Source organism: Episyrphus balteatus, chromosome 4 (genome assembly GCF_945859705.1).
Source record: "Episyrphus balteatus chromosome 4, idEpiBalt1.1, whole genome shotgun sequence".
Classification (NCBI taxonomy): domain Eukaryota; kingdom Metazoa; phylum Arthropoda; class Insecta; order Diptera; family Syrphidae; genus Episyrphus; species Episyrphus balteatus.
The window spans coordinates 60,053,059-60,073,482 of NC_079137.1; the positions used below are offsets into that span (position 1 = coordinate 60,053,059).

At 26.7% G+C, this 20,424-nt stretch overlaps 1 protein-coding gene across 3 annotated transcripts in view; it reads right to left on the bottom strand.

The window, feature by feature from the left end:
* Positions 1-20,424, bottom strand: part of LOC129919536 (ecdysone-induced protein 75B, isoforms C/D) — a 218,956-nt gene that overhangs the window by 130,861 nt on the left and 67,671 nt on the right. The window contains exon 1 of one of the 3 annotated variants that reach the window (XM_056000452.1): positions 14,842-14,972. The exons of the other annotated variants lie outside the window; for them this stretch is intronic. Within the exon in view, the coding sequence (XP_055856427.1) occupies positions 14,842-14,926 (85 nt within the window). The 5' untranslated portion in view covers positions 14,927-14,972. Of the gene's footprint in view, positions 1-14,841; positions 14,973-20,424 lie in introns of those variants that run through there. 3 annotated transcript variants of the gene reach the window in all.

A 20,424-nucleotide genomic window follows, 5' to 3' on the forward strand; every position in this document is an offset into this window, starting at 1 on the left:
ATAATATTCTATTTTTAAATCAAGAGAAGTCCCCCATTTTTATACAAAATATTCTTAGCACCATTGTGCAAGTGAAAAAAAAAAAAATAAAAATGATGAACAAAATCTACAAAAGTTTTATTTTTATTTTTAGAAATGCATATTTCTCCCTCTCAATTAAACCGACCGACCAACATCGACAGTTTAACCGACCTTCACCTATTCACCCTACAAGTCGTGATACACATTTTTAGCATCCACCATGCGCGCTTTTGATTACCATGAAACAACCCCTCGTGACCTCTTTTTCTCACGTGAAAAATAAAACGATTGAAATTGAATTATAAACACAAAAAAAAATAAATAAATAAACATTTGTGTATGATCTGAATTAGAATAAAGGCATATAAAATCAATTGTTCAGCCTGTTGAACTGTAAATAATATCTAAGGACATCTCATCCCCATTCTCTTTTTTATAAAATTGCAACCGAAATATTATTATCTGTCAGATTATTAATTGTCGAATTTATTGTTCACTAATTTGACATCTCACAATAAGATGCTCTTAAAAAGTTTGTTTTGGAAAATCTTGAAGTTTGTACAAAACCTTGGACTAAACAATTCCATATCTTTTCTATATGCTCCAGGCCCACAATTCATTTATGCTTAAAATTAGATTTTTTTTTTTTACCTACACCATCATCGCCTTCATCATTACTTAAGATGGATCAGCAACAGCAGCAGTTTCAACACAGAATACAACACTTACATTCTCGCTGGCAAAAGGTGCCGAAGGCGAAATCAACTTCATCGCCATATTACAGTGTCTTGTGTACCATACACCCCCACAAACACTCTTTGACAACTAACGATAAATGTAAATATAAACAACAAAAGCGAGATACAGCAAGTCAATTCAATGCAAAACCATGTAATAATATTGTTTCTATGCAAAAGGGTACCCTAGTCCGTTGCTGCCTCACCGAGCGCCTGCTGCCGCCGCGCCACCACACCGCTCGGAGTGCAAACCCATTCACGATTCTAACGTTGAAGGTCGTACATTGGCCTGGTACGTTTACCCCAGAAAGTTGTACTTGTTCCTCTTGGTTGTCTCCCCTCAAATCTATCTCTCTATCAACTATATCGCTCTATTGTGTATGTGCATCTAGTTTTTCTTGGTTGTGTCTTTCTATGACAACATCGCAAAAGCTTTTTTACTCACACAAATGCCTAGTCTTGATAATATTGACTTGAATTTGATAAGAGCGTGAAGTAAAATGCATTTTTTCGATGCGATGTTTTTTCTATGTTTTTCTATGTTTTTCTATGTTTTTTCCTACAATCACTTAGATCCTGGTCTGCAAAAATATTAACCTCCATTTGATAATTTTATGATGAATAATGTGTTGTTTTTTTTCTTCTCATTTCTCTTCCCTATTAAAATATAATATTTTTTCTGTTTAATTAGCCTAGTCCTAGAAAATCGCTTAAGCTAAACTGGAACATGTTAACAATAGGAGACTGTGTAGAGCAAAAAAATAACTCAGTCAAGGATAAAATATGAGTTCTTGCTTTCCTTTCATCGAGTTTTCTGGTATTTTTCTTGTTTTTTTCTTTTTTTTTTTTTGCATTTCATTCATCCATTTATTGTGAAAAAAAAATGGAATGTTTATCCTTGTTATGGCGGCGGATTTGAAAAGCCACTCGTTCTAGTGGTCTAGATATATAGGTAGGGGGTACCTTTCTTTTTTTTTTGTTATACATTCATCAAGAAAACTTCTATTGGAAATGGAAATCTTGAACTAAATTTGTTGGGGCTAGTAGACATGTTATACGTAAAAGGATTCTTTGTTGTTTCTATTTTTTTTTTTTGCTGCAAATATTCTTTCACAAGTGTGTAAATAGATGTAAAGAAAAAAAAATCTATCCTTTATGGAGGTATTTTAAAAATAAGTATAGAATGAAAAAAACGGGGTCGTCTGGCCTGAAAATTTGTAGAAGGTTAAAACTTTGTTTTATTTTTTTTTTTCTTAAGTTTATTTAAAAAAGACCTGTTTATATAAGTTCTCTGATACTAATTGGTGGCACAGGTTTCTAAAGAATTTAATATAGAAGATTTGGAATATAGCTATAATGTTTAGACATGAAGGACGAAGTTTTTTATTCGAAATAAAACTAAGGATATCGGTTATGTCTATCTTCCATAAGAACACAATAGATTTAGAAAAATGAAGATTTTTTTTTCAAACAAATTTATATTAAAATAATTTTGGTTGAGAAAATTAAACTCTAAAATTGTTTTTCCCGCTTTCGCAATATTTCATTTATTTTATGTTTACTATGCTTATTAAGAAATGTAGCATATTCATCTAAAATTTATTTATTCTTAAAAACTAAGTACTAAGTACTAACTCAGACTACAAATCACAGTAAGTCTTTGTTCAAAAATTTTAAGATATATGTAGTTAATTATGATCTACCTATTTAAAATGTTTTTATTGGGCTAGAGCACAATTTTACTTGTAGAAAAAAACAGTGACACGAATTCTACATTCATTAAAAATATCTATAAAATTAGTTTCAGAAGTTTTGTACGTCAATTTTGTTTTTAAACTGCCTGTAAAAATAACGGGATTTTATTCCCTGCAAAAAATTCTACTGTATTGACATTTAAGAACCTACATAACCTACTTTCAAATTTAGGGTTTTAAGCCAAAATTTTGCATGCTTTTACGAAGGTATTTTATTTTATTAATTATTTATTACCTATTTATCAAAAAATACTTAAAATTTTTTTAAGAAAAAAATTTATGTGTTGAATTGAACAAAAAATTAAAACGCAACTTGCTTAATTTTTTTTTTAATATTCAAATAATTTAAAAAAATAAAAAATTATTTTTCGAAAAAAAATATAAAACAAAGTTGGTACCTACATATTTTATATTTTAGTAAATTATATCAACACTTTGAACCAAAAATTCAAAAATGTTTAATTTTCTATTTTCAAAAATTTATTTTTTTTCAAAAAAAGAAAAGTTAAATAAACTTTCGATTTATACCTTACTAGCTGACCCGGTGGACTTCGTTCCGCCATTTCTTGTATTTATTTCTAATTTTCGACTCTGTAATTAGTTAATTTTCAAATGAAAAAGAGGATAAAAACTTGAAAAGTTCATAAAATGAGTTTAAAAATGTTAACTTTTAAACTTTTAGCAAAAGTGGCCTATGCAAAATACTCTTGCATGCGCATGATTAAAACCTATATTTCCTATAAGTTTGAGATTTTTTGTAGACTTTTAAAAATTCAAAAAAAAAATAAAAGACTACTCAAAAATGTCCCTAAAAATTAGGTTGTTTTTCAAAAATTTGTATTTCAAAATACAGGGTCTATGAAAAAAATCCGTTTTAGACCCCTAATTTTTTTTTTAATATCTTTCTCATGGTGTAACTCGAATTTCTGTGCAAAATTTTTCGTACATTTAATTAGTCTTTTGCTGAAGGTCTATGACTGCAAAAAAAACCTTCACAACTTGGTTTTGAATTTTTTTTGAATTTTTTCAATACCTTTTTTAACTTTTGAATAAATTTGTCTATCATTAAAAAAAAATTCAACTCCTTACGATTTTCCGCTTAGAAAATAGCCTCTTTTTTCAATGTCGTGTTACCCCTATTTACTCTATAAAATTTTAAATTTTTTTTTGCCTTAAACCTTCTCCTCTTATGCCTCTTTGATTTAAAAAAAAAAATTAAGAAAATAAGTCAGCCGATGAGGCCGGTTAGCGAACGTACACAAAACCAAACCTTAATATATATAATAGATTTATAAAGCTCGTTGAAATACCTAGTCGTTAGGCGGAAATTTATGATTTCAGCGATAGTTTTTGTAACAGAAAACAAGATTTAACTTTAACAATCCTAAATAAAGTTTAAGAAAATTTTCAAAAAAAAAACGATTTTTGGATTTAAAAAAAAGTACCTATTCAAATTTTTATATTTGATAATACAATTTTTTTTAGCGGACCTTTCAATTTTCTTGTAATTTTGTTTTTATTTCTCGTTTTGTATTTCCTTTTAAAAGCCTATTAATTTTTTTTTTGAAAGTTTAAAAAAAAAAATTGATATTTGCAATTTTTTATAATGTATTATGAATTTTTACTTTAACAATCCTAAATAAAGTTTAAGAAAATTTTCAAAAAAAAAAAAAAACGATTTTTGGATTTCAAAAAAAGTATTTAAAACGGACCTTTCCATTTTCTTGTAATTTTGTTTTTATTTCTCGTTTTGTATTTAATTTTAAAAGCCTATCAATTTTTTTTTTTTTTTTTTTTAAGTTTAAAAAAAAAATTGAAATTTGGAATTTTTTATAATGTACCTACTACATTCGGAAGCAGATATGTTCGGATCAAGGTCTCGAAACAAGTTTTGGTTTACATACATATCTGAGCTCACAACGAATTGGCATATCCATTAAGGTAAAACAAATTAAAAATCTATTTTTTTAAGATTTTCGAGAAAAAATCAAGGTTAACCCCTTGCCTAAAAATAATTCATTTTAAAAAAAAGTCTGCAAACTCATCGAGTGATACATGAAAAGAAAGGCCTGTTTAAGATCTTTTCATAACTGAAATCCAAAAGTTTTTTTGCAGATTATAATTATGCTATCGAAATACATATTTGTTTTTTTCTTACCTATAAATAATATACTAGGCCAAAAAATTAAGGGAACAAAAAAAAATCGTTATTTTTTTTTAGTGATTTTCGATAGGCTGTATCTCAGTAAAAAAATGATCGCATCATGAAAAAACAAAAAAACACGTGAAAGCTACATTCTTCTAGTTTTAGGTTTTTATGACCAAATATTTTATTTCTAACGGTAAAATAGCTTAATCGTTGGAACTGTTCAAAAACCATTTAATTTTCTAATAATAATACTGGTCAACAAGGTTTTTGCCACAAGAACCAAAATATACTTTTCTAGTAGTGCTTAATCCGAATCTGAAGTCAGAAAAATTTGATTGGCCTTCGTTTTTGAAATATTACCGTTAGAAAATGTCAAAAAACGTAATTTTGGCTGTTTTCGAGGTTATGTTTTTATGTGGTGTAATTCATTATGAATAAATTTGTTACGGTGCCTATGAGAGCTATTTTTATTCTTTCAAAAAATGTTTAAATCTTTCCGATATCTCTTTTATTTCCCGAGATATTTAAAATTTAAGTAGCGGTCTTTGAATCAGAAACAACACTGGCCAAATAAATAAAATGAAAAAACAAGGTTTTTTTTTTATAACGGTTATATTTCAAGAACGGAGGCTAATAGAATTTTTCCGATAGAGGATTTGAGTTCAGCAACTCAAAAACCTTCAGAAAAGTATATTTTGATTCTTGTGGCAAAAATTTTGTGACCAGTGACTTAAACTTTAGATTAAGTTTAGTTTCACTTTGGCTTATTAAATGAAACTTAAGAAATCTCGAGCAATAAAAGAGATATCGGGAAAATTTAAACAGTTTTTGAAAGAAGAATATCTGTTCTTATAATAACCTTTACAAATTTGCTTAAAATGAACTACCCCACATAAAAACAGAACCTCGAAAACAGCCAAAATGACGTTTTTTAGCATTTTATAACGGCAATATTTCAATAACGGAGGCCAATCAAATTTTTCTGACTTCAGATTCGGATTCAGCACCCCAAAAACTACTAGAAAAGTATATTTTGGTTCTTGAGGCAAAAAAAGTTAAATTTTGTTGACCAGTGTAATGGGAAAATTTTGTGTGATGAAATGATTATTATTTTTAGAAAGTTTATTTTTTTGGCTTCAAGAATTTTTTTGTTTCAAACTTTTACGATTTATTTTAGACTGCAATATCAGTCATTAAAGCAAAACCCATACTTTTGACTTTGGCTATCAATATCTTAACAATGAATCACCTTACAGAAAATTCAAGGATACATTTAAAAACTTAATTTTAATAAATATCGTTTCAATTTTAGATAAACCAAAGAAAATCAAACATTTTCAAAATTAGGAAAAATATCCAAAAATGGTATGAAAAGTTTTAGTTTTTTTTTTGTTCTCTTAATTTTTTGGGCTAGTGTATAAAAACTTTAAAAAAATGGCTTCAAAAATGTTTAAAGATTTGTTTCTTAAAATTTGTAGTCATTCAAAAAAAATATTTTACATAATAAGTTTGAAAGTTAAAATCATTTAAAAAGATGTTTTTGTAGTTTTAATAACAAATTTTATGTTAATTTTTTTTTTTAAGTTTTTATATTAAATTTCTTATAAACGCAAATTATAAATATATTTTTTTTTATATATAAAAAATTAAATTATGGAAACACTATGGCCTTTAACTAGAACTTTTATAATGTTAAGAGTTTTGGGTTTCAAAAAATATCGTTGAATATGTTTTAAAAATTAAAAAAATAAAGGAATGTTTGAAAAAAAAATTTATTAATTTGAATAACTTTTTTTTTTGTTTTTGTTTTTTAAATTTTTTCTTTAATACTACCTAATACAAATACGTAAAAATATTTTAAAATTTAATACCTAAAATCAATTGAGAACAAAAAACTAAACTTCAGCTATCAAGTGGTATTTTCTAAACTTAATCTTTACTAGGTACCAGTCATTTTCATTCCAATAGATTTTATTGCAAGAAATTTTGTTTGTTTTATTTCATATCGTCGTCGTTGTTGTTGTTGTCGTTGCCGTCACTATAATGTCGTGCCAATTAAACGTTGTTCGCCTCCTCAAAGAACTCAATTGCTTGCTTAAGCTTTATAGATAGTTTTAAACTATAAATGAAAATTTAAAAAAAAAATGAAAATGAGGGGGAGCTTTTTTGTGTGTGCCTTTGTCATTACCGTATTATAGTTTGTAGCAGAATAGCAGCAGCAGCAGGTCTACTCTACAACTATGAGTGTAGCGCATAAGTAGGTCGTAAGTGACATGAGGTCAATGCACGATTGTGAATTAAAAGAGAAACGAAGGCCAACACTCGCACTCTCGTTCAAAATAACAACAATATTTTACTTTTAGTTTTAGCTTACAAACGAGAATAAAAAATATACTCGTAGTATAGTTGTGAGTGAGTAGACATTAAAGCAAACATCTTGAAAATGTGCAATGTTTACATTTGCATTTGCAATCCTCCCCAACACTCTTCTCAGATATCTATCATTATGCTTTTGTTTGAATATGAATTTTTTCTTAGAAAAATCTAGAACAATCGGTGAATTTTTAAAATATGTATTTCTTTTTATTTCTTATTCTTAATTGACATAATGTGAATTATGCATATGAAAAAAATATTTTATTTTTTTTAGACATTTTTTTTTTATTTGTAGAAACTGCAAGAAATAAATCTTTCATGATTCTCAAAGAAGTTTAAAATCTTTTAAGACATACAAATAATAAAAATAATGAGCTGTAAGAATTCTTATTTTGGAGTTTTACAAAATTTCTAAACAAAATGCTTAAATAACTCGCTGATTTTTTAAAAAACTTTTTTAGAAAACTGAATGTCCAAAATTGCGAAAATTTTAATCCTTTGGAAGATCAAAGTACATTAGTGGAATGGTTATACATATTAGTTATCAGAATATCGAAGAAAAATATTTGTTTTAAAAACGTTTCGATGAATTTGGAGGAATTTTTTTAAATTTAAATATGTAATAGGTAGGTAAAGAGTACGATTTATGTTTCGAAAATGCAAAATAATTTTTTAAATAAATGTATAGGCTTGTTGATTATAAACTCATACCTTTATTTCAAAATCAATTTCGAGACTTTGGTCAAAAGATATTGCCTTTGGAAGGTAAAAAAGACAAAGAAAGAAAAAAACTAAATGTTTCATTGAAAAATCTCAGGAACCAGAGATCCTGGAAACTTTTAGTTTTCAGTCAAAAAAGAGCTTAAAGAGACCTCAATGAATTTGGAGGAATTTTTTTTTATGGATTTTTTTGTGATTTTTTGTCGAAAATCCAGAAAAAAAAATTATATATTTTTTTTTACCTAAATGCATTTATGCCTGTTCAAATTGCCTGGCAACGTATGCTTTTGCTTTTTGTTCCAATTCTTCACAAAGAATTGTTAGAAGTTTTAAAAATCATTAGGGCCATTAAACAAAATCAGGAACAGTAGCTATCTTATTAGTGTGTTCCTTATTTACGACATTGTTCAAATTTTATAAGAATACAGGGTAAATTTTCGAAATAAAATTGAAAAAATATTCACAAGCTTCAATTACCTATCTTTATTTTAAAGTGACCCGACTTTTTTTGTATTAATATTTCAATACAAAAAAATAACATAAATTCCAAGTAGTGTTTTTGGTAAAATTCTAAAAGTTGGTAGGAGAAAATCTTCAAACTTTGCAAATATTTTTAGGACAGTGACAATAAATAAAAAAAATATTTACACTTCTTTAAACAATTTATAAAAAAAAAAAAAATTACAGAGTTTCTGCATTTATTGATTTTTTAAAGATCCTTTCGATATTATTTAAAAAAATTAAATAAATAATACCTGTTAGCTAGGGACACCCTAATCTATATGATTTGATTAATTTCAATTCGTTAAATATTAACGCTTATATCTACTTAATACCTTAAAACAAAGTTGATTCTTCTAAGCTATTGAAAAACATAGTTTTAAATTTAATGCATTTTGGGTTATAATTTACACCAAAAAAATTCAAACATTTAAAAAAATTGGGAGGTGTGCAATTCTTTAGAAGTTATTATTTATCAACTTATGAAAATATAAATAAAAACATTCATTTCGAATAATTGATTTTTCAAAAAAATAATTGTTCTTTAGTTTTTTTTTTTCGTACGAGTCGCTTAAGAGATTGTTAGGACAAAAGAAACCAAATTTTGACCCAATATCTATGAATTAAAAAAAAAAAATGTCCAATCTAAGGAAACTTCAACCTTCATTGGTTCTTGCCGTAGCTCGAGACAAAGAGACATGAAACTTTTTTTTCAAAAAAATAATTGTTCAAAAACATTTCTCAAAAAAAATTCTTTTCAATGAATACAATACATTTGTAGGTTTTTTTTTAAAACAAAAACATAAAAAAATATTTTTCTTTTAAGTTAAGTGATCACTAAAATGAGGTTTGCGACTTTTTTAATAAAAATATATATGTATTTTTTAACAACAAACAATTTGAATTTATTTTCTTGATAAAAAAAGTAAAAATGGAGTATTTTTCCTGAGATTCATATAAATACAAAATTCTTAAAAAAAAAAAAATATTTTTGAAAAATAATTAGTTTTTTTTAGTAGAGAAAATTTTGTATTTTCCATAATTTTTTTTAAAACTAATTAATTTAATTTACAATAACTTTTTTTTAATGCAAAATTGTTCGTCAATAAATATTTTTATTTTTTATTTCAAATGTATCTTTTTGAATTTATATTTTTACTTCAACAATGTTTTGGTAAAATTTTCAAATTGGTTTTCTTCAATTTTATTTACAGCTCGATGTATATTGATATTAAAGTCTCAAATGAAATTTTTAACAATTTTTTTTGTGTGTTTTTTTGTGTGTATTTTGTTTGAAAAACATTTAAAAATAACGTGGTTCTACTTCGATTTTAAAATTATCGTTTTCGATGCAAAATCAAAATAGGAAAAATAGTTAAATCAAAGTGATTTTCGTTGGTTTTAAGTTTTTTTCACTCAAAGTACGACTTGGTTGGTAGGTATACACAAAAAATATATAATACAAATTTCAATTTGGTACATTTAGTCTATGGGGTTCATATTTTTTTTGTTCAGTTTTTCTAATCATTTATCTGTTCTTAATACATAAGGGAATGTAAGGTCTGTTAAAACGCAAATAAAAATGTGTATAATATCTTTCCAGGGAATAAAAAAAGAACAAGTAGGTTTCTAATTCTTATGCATATTGCTAAAACCTGATACAATTCTTAAAATCTTAAAAATCCTATCCAAAACTCAAACCAACTAATATTTATGCACAGCAAAACAAAACAAAAAAAAACACTCCCTTAAAACCCACTGTTCCACATTCTAACACTTGTTTGAATTTCGTAATCGGAATCCTGTTTACACCTTTTTTTCTAATTTATTGCCGCTCTAATTGTGTTATACTACTCGATGCACATTGATCTGTGTCACACCAACAACTCTAACTCCTAACAACAACAACAAAAACATTAGGTACCTACACCAAAAAAAAAAAGATTAGATCAGTTTGTTGCAAATTATAACAATAGAAGGTAAAAAAACAAAATATGTAAATTCATTGGAGACTATAAAGACCATAATGCAACATGCACCCAAACAACCAAACAGCTGTAGGTTTCCATATAGCTATATGAATAATTGTCAGCTGCACAAACTGGCAAACTACCTACAATAAAACACAATCACCTCCCAAAAAATCTAAAAAAGACCTAGTTGCTACTTAGGAGGCGGCATGCTGCAAAAAACCAACAACAACAACAACAAAAAAAAAAACAATAATAAATTGGGTTCGCCTCCTGGTGTCAAGATAAATATACCGACTCTGGAACTAGGTAAATGTCGTCATATTTCTCACTTTTTTGTTCAAACCGCTGTCGAAATAGAAACCGAAACCAAAACATGAGTTTTTGGCAAATGCAGCAAGCATAGCTGAATAGTGCAGGCCGTCGTCACCATCACCACGCACTCATATTAGGCGGCTGCCACTGCTACTGCTCCTACCCTACCTAGACTTCTATTCTATTCTGAATAAACAGCACGAGATGTCACCCTCACGTTTTACCCCGTGTCTCATTTATAACCTAAAGGCAACTACAAACGTCAAACGACGACAGCGACAACGAAATCGAGAAAAACGGGAGCAACGACCGGCCGAATCCATGGCCTACTTTACAGGAAATAGTTCGTTTATTATATCACAGTATAAATGTGTTAGTGTGTTTTTAAGAGTGTGTTGGTGTGGAAGTATGCGCGAAAAAATGGGCATGCCAACAACATTTTATATGTGTTTGTGTGTTGTTGCTCACAAGTTTTCTCAGATAGATTTTTGTATTCATACAACTAGATCGAAAGCGAACTTTTTCTATCAATTTCAATTCCACTAAAAGTTTTAGAGAAGTTAGAAGGGAGGCTTTTTTTATTTGGTGAATAATTTTTTTTTTTTTTTTTTTTTTGAAATTTTCTAGGTTGGTTTATTTGGCATAGTTACAGTGTGGTTATGTTGATTAGTTAAGATTGAAAAAAAATTTCTTGAAGTTTTTGAACTTGAAATTTTGGAAGATTTTTGTTTTCTTCTTAACGCCTTTTTTTCAATCCTGAATTAATTAACAGTCAATTATTGAATTTAGACCCAGTTAACTCCAAAAAACATGGATCTTAGAAGTCGTACAAAAATTTGTTTCTATTTATTCCTAGTGGTCTAGAAATTTTGATGAATTCCACATAAAAAACAAGTATATCTAAGCAAACGAACCGTATTGTATTTTGTGGTGATGAATGTTTCGTTATTTTTATTATTTATTTATTTTTTTTTTAAATAAAGTTTAAAAAGCTTTTAAGTAAAATAACCTAAATTTATATTATGTGAAAATAGAAAACTAAAATGATTTTCTTCAATTTAATTTTTGTCTTATGGGTGAATGAATAACTTTGAAGAATAATTATTAATTAAACTTGATGAATCTATAAGGTTAGTTTGGTCAATCTAAAAGAAAAATGTTCAATACTCATTTAACTATATTCAATGGAATTTTGGCTGATGGAAAATTTTTTTTTTTTTTTTTTTGCTAAAATAAGGTATTATTTTGAAGCATAAAGAAAAAATATACCAACAGAATAAAAATATATTGCTATTTTATTAAGAATTTTTTTTTTTCTAAAATAGGCTTAGTCGATTATGAGGAAGTCGAGTTTAACGAAAAAAAAAAACACTTTTGTTTTGTTTCGGAGAGAGGAAATTCGCGACATTACATCAGGGTTGTAAAAAATAATTTTGTGTAAGGCATTTGTTTTCCATTACAAATTACAATTAATAAAATGTTAAATATTACAAAAAAAAATATTGTTGCATAAAGATAATATTTGCTGCAACTGAAAAAAATTTCTAATAAAAAAAATGTTTATTGCAAATGAAAAATACTAGCATTGAAAATAAAAATATTTTGCATTATAGAAAAGGTTTTTACAGATAAAAATATTTTCTGCATTGAAAAAAATTCAATGCAAAATATGCTTTAAATATTTTTTTTTTGAATATTCGTCGAATTTCTTACAATGTTGATTGTACATTAGGTTGAAATAGTTGAAAAATTCGACGAATATTTAAATTTTTTAGTTGTAATAAATATTTTTTTTGTTGCAATCATTTTTCAGTTGCAATCATTTTTTTTTCAGCTGGAATGAAATGTTATTACCCATGTAATGTTAAGATCTAGTGACTTACGACCATTTTGGTTTGTAAAAATTATATTTTCCTAAATGTTGTTCCTAAGGAAACAGTTTGCACATAGGTTGCCTGGCGATATCCTGTCGAGGCATATGATTACCACACTTAAAGTTAATTTTTTTTGGGTTTTTTTTTTTGATTTCGCGAAAAATTTCAATATTCAGGATTTTGAGAAATTTGAATGAGCTAAACGATGGTTCCATCTTATTTTCATAAACAAAAAGTCATAAACAGAAGATCGATATTGGAACCGATAGATATTATATATATTTATGTAATAATGTAAACAAACCAAAAGTGTCAACAATTTACAACTCGAGTTTTATGAGTTTTTATTGAAAACTGTGTCGTTTGAAAAATGATTCACCAAAAATCAGCATAAGTATTAGAAATAATTTGTATGTTATTCGAAAGAAAACCAAAAATAGCTTGACAAGTGTCCGCCAAAATTTCAGTTTTAACTTATTTGTTTGTATTTACGAATCATTTGGAGGCAGATATTTATGGACCAAAGTCTCAAAACAATTTTTGGTTTTCAGATACCTATGACTTCACACTGAACAGGCCTACGCATTTAAGGTAAAAAATTATATGTATTTTTTTTTTTTGGATTTTCGAGAAAAAATCAAGGTTAACCCCTTTCTGAAAAAAGGGATTTTAAGAAACTTCTTAAAAAATCATCGAGTGAAACACCAAAAGAAAGGTCTTTTTAAGCTCTATTCATAACTAAAAACTAAATGATTCTTAGAGGTTTGACTGCTGAATTATTTGGATCTAAACATTTTTTTCTGTAAAATTGCAATGCAATTTAGTTCCTGTATAGCAAACATTTTTTTGAATTTTTAAAGTCGATTTTTTTTAAATTTTTTTTTAAATTACCTACTTTTCTATATCTTAAAATTTAAAAAAAATGTGTCAAAAAAATTGGTATGCCATTTACACATCGACATCCATACATTTTTTTTTTTCAAAAATTGATTTTTCAAAAAAAAAATTGCTGGAATCGATTATGTCATTTTTAATATAAAAATTCTCAAGTTATGTTCAACTCCGAGTGAAAAAAATGGCCCTAAAAGACTTAGTTTTTTTTTTATTATTATTATTAGAAAAGAATTTTTAAGACAAAGAAAAAAAAATGAAAACAAATTTTCAAACAAAAATTTGGTAGTTACGCTATTACAAAGACAATATTAATCGACACCTAAAAACAAAATTTCTATATAATTCATTGGCCCGTTTTCAAAAAATGTATTTTTCAAAAAAAAAAAAAAAAATTGAACTTATTTGAAAATGTTTATTAATTTTAATATTAGAGTTACTAAATACATAAAATTTCATTGATATCGGTCATGTAGCTTACGAGAAAGTAGGACTTAAAAAAAAAAAAAAAAAACGGTTCTATGGCAACAATATTATTTTTGCATTTCCTTTAAAGGTTTATGAAGGAAAAGTTACTCATAAATCATAATAGAAAAATAGATCCATATTTTATATACAATAATTTCTTTTATGAGACACCTAATTAAAACATATTTTGATTTCGAAATCCAAAAACGTCAATTATTACCTACCTATTGAGTTTTTTTTTATAAATTACATAGAACCAAAAATCTTGTAATTTCTTAGTCATTTGAGCTTTGTCAGTGTTTAGACTTTAGACCCAAAAAGCTGAATTTAGAATACAGGCTTGTAATTTTTTGTTTATAATTTTGAGAAAACCAGAAACCCTTAAAATAGAATTTTAAAAATATTTTAATAGGTGTTTTTTCTATGGAAAATTATCACATAAATGCTCTACTTTTCCAACCTTCCTTCATTCTCAGCTCACCTCAGTGAAGCTACCCCATCCCCCATCACCAACAAACTTGAACATCTTTTAATTTTCTTCACTCGCACTTTCGTGTGAAAACGAAAGCTTTTTTTTGTGTTTTACTCAACTCAACTCAACACGCACAAGTTTCACATATTTTTTTTTTTATTTTTATTGAAACCGCAAAAAGCTGAAAACAAAATTGATGTACACATTAAAGTGAGAGTGTAGGTATGTTTTGTGTTGTATTGAGTTTGAGTATGGGAAAAACTAGGTTAATACGGTCACTGACCGCTAACCAACAGATTGGTGTGATAATAAATAAAAATTCACTTGTCGGATTTTACTTAGACACATATAATTTTTTGTAAGTGGGAACAAAATAAAAAACGTACTGTAAAAAAGAGTACAATATGAATGTTCAATATGAATGTACATCAAAGATTTTGACATTTATGGAAAGGTCTAAAATAGAATCTTTATTGAATAAGTTTTTTTTATAAACAAAAGCATGTTTAAAAGTTCTGTTCAAAATCATAATTTTGAAATTTGTACTGAATATTTTGTACTGTATTTTCAGTACAAATTTTAGAAAAACTTACCAGCTAAAACACGTCCAATTAGACGTTCAGTATCATCAATATGCCGTGCATTTGCAAATAGATCTTCACGACTTCCAACTGTCATTTTATCAATTTTTTAACAAGTCCAACAACAACAATAATTTTTTTAAAATACACTGAGACTTTTTTTATAAAATAAATTATTCTATTTATTGGCACTCTATTTTTTTACGGCACAAATTGTTGTTAATTGTTTAAATTTTTTTTATTAATTTGTTTAATTTAATTCCAATTAGATTATAATTTTTATTAAATTTATGGCACCAAAAGAATTTTGGAAAATTTTACTAACTTTCACTTAAAAAATAAAATAAAATCAATTTGAACTATATAAATTTATTTTAAATAAAAATATTTAAGTTTAAAATTTAAAAATTTTAAACTATTATCACAAAATTGTAATGATAACCAATTTACTACTAGACTGTTTTCGTTTAGTGTTTTTGAAAAGGTTCTTATTCATTTTCACGATTCGAGTCTGGCGGTCATTTGAAATATTTCAAAATCACAATAACTGACACAAAAAGACCCACAAAAATGTTCAACCTAATTCACAAGAATTTTTAATAAATTTTCTTATCAAAGGGGTTTTTGCCGCAAAAAAAATTATTTTTTTTTTTATAAGGTCTCAACTTTTTTTTTAATGTGAAATCAACACACTTTTGCTTTCATCAAGAATTTTCTATGAAGCACGTTGCTTTGCCAATTTGCTAGTAGAGTGCCACAGAGTGTGTTCGCTATCTTGTAACGTTAACGTAGAATGAATTTTGATATTGACGATGCGATGCCGCCATCGCACTAAATTACGGCCACATGAGGAAAAGCTTTTTTTTTTTTCTTCTGAATTTGCAGTGTCTTTTGTAAACAGGAACAGCTGTGAAATGTCAACTTAAATCGTGTGCGCGCTTTATGCAATTTTTTTTACTTGATTTTATTTTGATAAGTTCAAACTTTAAAACGAGAGCAAGAGAAAAAGTATAAACAAAATGGTAAAGAAGAATATGAGATATAAAAACATCGCATGAGCTTTTTTTAATTTGGTTTGAAGTCTTTTATGTTTCTGCAAAAAAAGTTTTGTGTGCAGAATTAAGCTTGAATTTTGTGTCATTGCTTTATGTGAGATTCTTGTTAAATGAAGAGCTTTTTTGGGAGGCTTTTTATTTTCAGACTGTTATACAAATTAAACTTTGTAGATTATATCTGAACTATTTCGATGTTTTTTTGAATTTTGGTGTGTTTTTATCACTTGACGTTGAATAGCTTGTAGTAACATTTGATTGAGTAAATAGGAAAATAATGTTACAGATTCGAATATCCTAGAAAAAACGTTCTGTTTTTTAATTTGCATTGTTATAAAAATTTAATCCACCAAAAACATTCCGTTCAAAACCATAGTTTATACATTTTTAATTTTAACGTAATTTTTGAATTTGTATGCCATACAGTTTTTGTATGATAAATCAAAAATACTTATCGGTTGCACAACGAGGTTTCATAATCGTGGTCAAGATATTGAAAACTTTCAGTCGCATGCATTCTAAATAACTCTAGAATTTCAGAAATGCAGTTCAACACCTTTTTGTTTTTAAGCTATTTTATAGATTCTAACACCATGCATTAGGGTGGTTCTGTACTGTACGAAACTTACACGAATCAAGACGAACGAGAACAAAAGACCTGTGGAAGATCGTTTTCGGACACCAGTGCCTCTCTAAGTACCTAATCTCAGTTTTAATCTTGACATGGTTGTCTTTAAAAAATTGTAACTATTTTTGTAGGTGTCGCAGAGATATGGTTAAGGTGAAATTATGAGCATTTAAATGATATGAAAGTTGTAAAAAAAAAAATGGACCAAATCGAGATGGAAGAAAAAAAAGTTTTTTTTTTTTAAATTTTTATTGCATTAAAAAAATTCCAGCTTTTTTTCTAGATGTCGTACCAACATGATTGATAAGAATATTGAAAAAATTAAAATAATAAGCTTTCAGACGATTTAAAATTTACTATAGGTTGTCATTATTTGAAAATATTGACAATTTGATGTGTAAAGAAAAAAAGTTATTTTTTTTCACTTTTTTCATGGAAACTGTGCGATTTTCAAAAAATCATTTTTATACTTTTCTTTAGAAGAGATATCAAGCTTATTGAAGGCATTACTTTTTTTTTTGTATACTTTTGCATATAGGTAAAAAAATTAACATAGTAAGAAATGCTTATTTTTAATTTTAATTAATTTTTGTCACTTTTTATAAAATAAATTTATTGAACTTCAAAAATTTTAAATTATGACGTTTTCACGTTAAATTATCGCCCATTAACCGATTTTATAGACAACCACTTTTTTATTTTCTTCGATATTAATTGTAACTTGAATTAATCTCAAAGAAAAAAACTTGAATTAATATAAAAAAAAAAAATACTGCATAGATTAAAAATAAATAAATATAATTGTATAAGCAACTTATAGTTATAGTATATAGGCAGTCCTCGAGTGCCACAAATTTTTTTTTTAGAATGTTTGTCTGACTGTCTGTATAAGTGAAGAGTTTTTGAAATAAATATTTTTTGTTAAAAAAAACGGTACCTCCCATCCCATATATCAATTTTGAAAAAGTTTAATTTTCTTAAAAACGGTTAAGAAGATTTTTTTGAAAAAATTCAGGAATTATTTTTGACAAGGCCTAGCTTTTGATCAGAAGAATTTTTTTTTTTTAAATCATTGTTAATGGTACCTCCCATAGAACCATCGTTCAATTCGATTTTTTTCAAACCGTTTGCTATATTTAAATGAAAACAAGGATTTTTTAAAAATACATTTTTGGATTTCAAAAAATTATTCTTAAAAAATTTTTTTAACGGCTCTAACGATTTCGATTTTTTTTTTCTGAAAAGACATTAAACTACTTAATTTTTTGAGCTTTAAGTTTTTGAGATTTAAGAAATTATTTGTTTTAGGAGACCGAATTAAATTTTTTTTTTTTTTTTTCTCTTTATTAGTTTAGAAAATGTTTATCCAATTCCTGAGACCAAGCCGTGCATTTTATTTACTAGGTATATGAATAAATTTCTAACGTATCCATCCGTATAACGATTTCGAGGTATACATAGATGTAATAAATAATTTGATAGCAGATATGTTTTTAAGAAAAAAATAATAATTTGTAGAGGGCACAACTACCCAACTTTCTTTTCCTAGTCTAATTGAAATCAAGTTAAAGAATAACTGAATCTTTCTAAAAGATCGTTATCTCTTTTGTTTAATTTTTTGTTCATTTAATATGGAATAAAAAAGTAATTACTGACGTTTTTCTTTTAAAAATATACCCTATCAATTTATTTAAGAAAATGTATTATTGTCTCCATCTTTTTCCTGCACGTAATACCAATAATTACTACACTTATCAAGACCATTCCAGCAGGGTTGTAAAAAATATTTTTTTTTAATGCATTGTTTTCCTTCCATCAAAATTAAAAAAAAAAATATTTATTACAAATGCAAAAAATTGCATTCAAACAAAATTATTTAATGCGAATAAAAAAAAAAATTGCATTAAAAAAAAATATTTGTTGCAACTAAAAATGTTTTGCATTAAAAAAATGCTATATTAAAAAAAATTCAATTCAAAATGTGTGCATTAAATATTTTTTTTTTTTAATTCGTCTAAATTCTTACAATTTTGACTGTTTGACCATGCACTAAGTTCAACGTTATAGTTGACATAGCTAAGCATTTTTGATCATCTTGTAGAATTTCAAGGACTTTTGGGAGTATGAAGTTAAATTGTGCCTAAATCGCCTTGATTTGTTATCGACTCCCAAAGTTTGGTGTCAGCTTTGGGTTTAAAAAGTTTGATTAAAAAACACTATATTTCTATAAAGCTGTAAAAAACATATTTTTATTCTTTTAAAGCTTCTTACACAATCTTTAAGAATTGCTTTATTAGAATATTGCGCCATATTTCTAATAAATAGCACCAATAGTTTTTAATTGGCAGTTAATGTTGAAAGTTCCGCTTTTTTGGAAAACAAGCAAATTTAGGTATGTATATAAAAACTACGAAATTCAGAAAAAATATTTTTCGTGCATAAACTAACGGGGTTTTATTTTTGGATTTTAGGAATGCGCTTAAAAATAAATATTAGATAACTTTGTGTTTGAATTTTTGCATTTATATACAAAAATAAATTATTTAAACTTTTTTTTTACTAAATTTCGAAATAACATGAATGAAAATAATGAATTTATTAAATTTTTAAAAAAATACGTGTTTTATTATAGCTTAAGCCCTTTCGATTGACATTATTAATTTTAAAATTTACAATGTTGGGTTACAAGGGGTTAAATTACGATTCTGATGCCTATTAACTACTTTTTTGTTTTTCTAAATTTCTTTCATTTTACCAACCCTTGTTTTAAAAAAGACATTTCAAAATTTGGTTTAGATTGCTGAAAAAATAGAACACATGGAAATAATAGACCTTTGTTGAATTTTTATTTGACTGGACATTTTTAATAAATTTGTATGAATATTTTACTTTCCCAATATTTAGTAACTTTAAAAAAAATCTCACCAAATTTTTAACACAAAAATTAGGAGTTCTTCAAACTTACCTGAAAATAAAAAGAAAAAAATCACAGTTAAATATAATGTTGGTTAATAAAGCACTACATTAAATACAGATTATAATATATACATATATATATATCAATAAACTCTTCACATAAAAAAAAATCCATTATTTTAAGTAAAAAGTAAAAAAAAAAAACTCAAATAATTTTTGGACCTACACCAAACCAAACGACCTCCATATAATAATATCTCCCCAGTAAGTCGCAACAAAACAAAAGGATTGTTCTGCAAATCATTGCTCTAAACGTGTATCTGTATATAATATATATTTTAAGTTGGCAGTTATTTCATTCCTAGTGTAAGAAACTATCTATACCATGGTCGTTGTCGCCGTCATCGTCATAGTCTGGCTCTGGTTTAAATAGCACTATACCACTTTACCTTCCACTAGTTTCATTATTTTTTTTTTCTTCTCTCTTTTTTTATTCAATTCAAATACACTTCACTTTGCCGAGAACAGAGAACAGAACACCAGTTCAGTTAAACTCTGAGTGGCCTTTGTGGGGATGTCCCTGAATTCGTGCAACGACTTTATAAAGTAGGTTGGTTTCGTAGAAAACACCATATTTCCAACAACATTTATAAACACAGCGCGAAAAAAACAAAAAAAAAACAACAAAAATAAAAAAAGCTAAACTCCATATGCCTGTGTCTATATAAAAATATATACCTACTCTAAACTAAAAGATGCTGAGTGGGTTTCAATTCTCTCTAATGAGGACGAAAAAAAAAAAAAAATTAAAAAAATAAAAAAAATGAAAAAAAAAGGCTGAAAATATTTCTTTCTGGGCCACTAGTTAGGGAGAATCCACCATCATCATCGTCATCATTCCTATAACACCACCACACTCTAACTTAGGAACTAGATTCGAGGCTTTTAAAAAGTCTAGAAATCACACATTACGACTTACTCATACTCACGACCCTATAT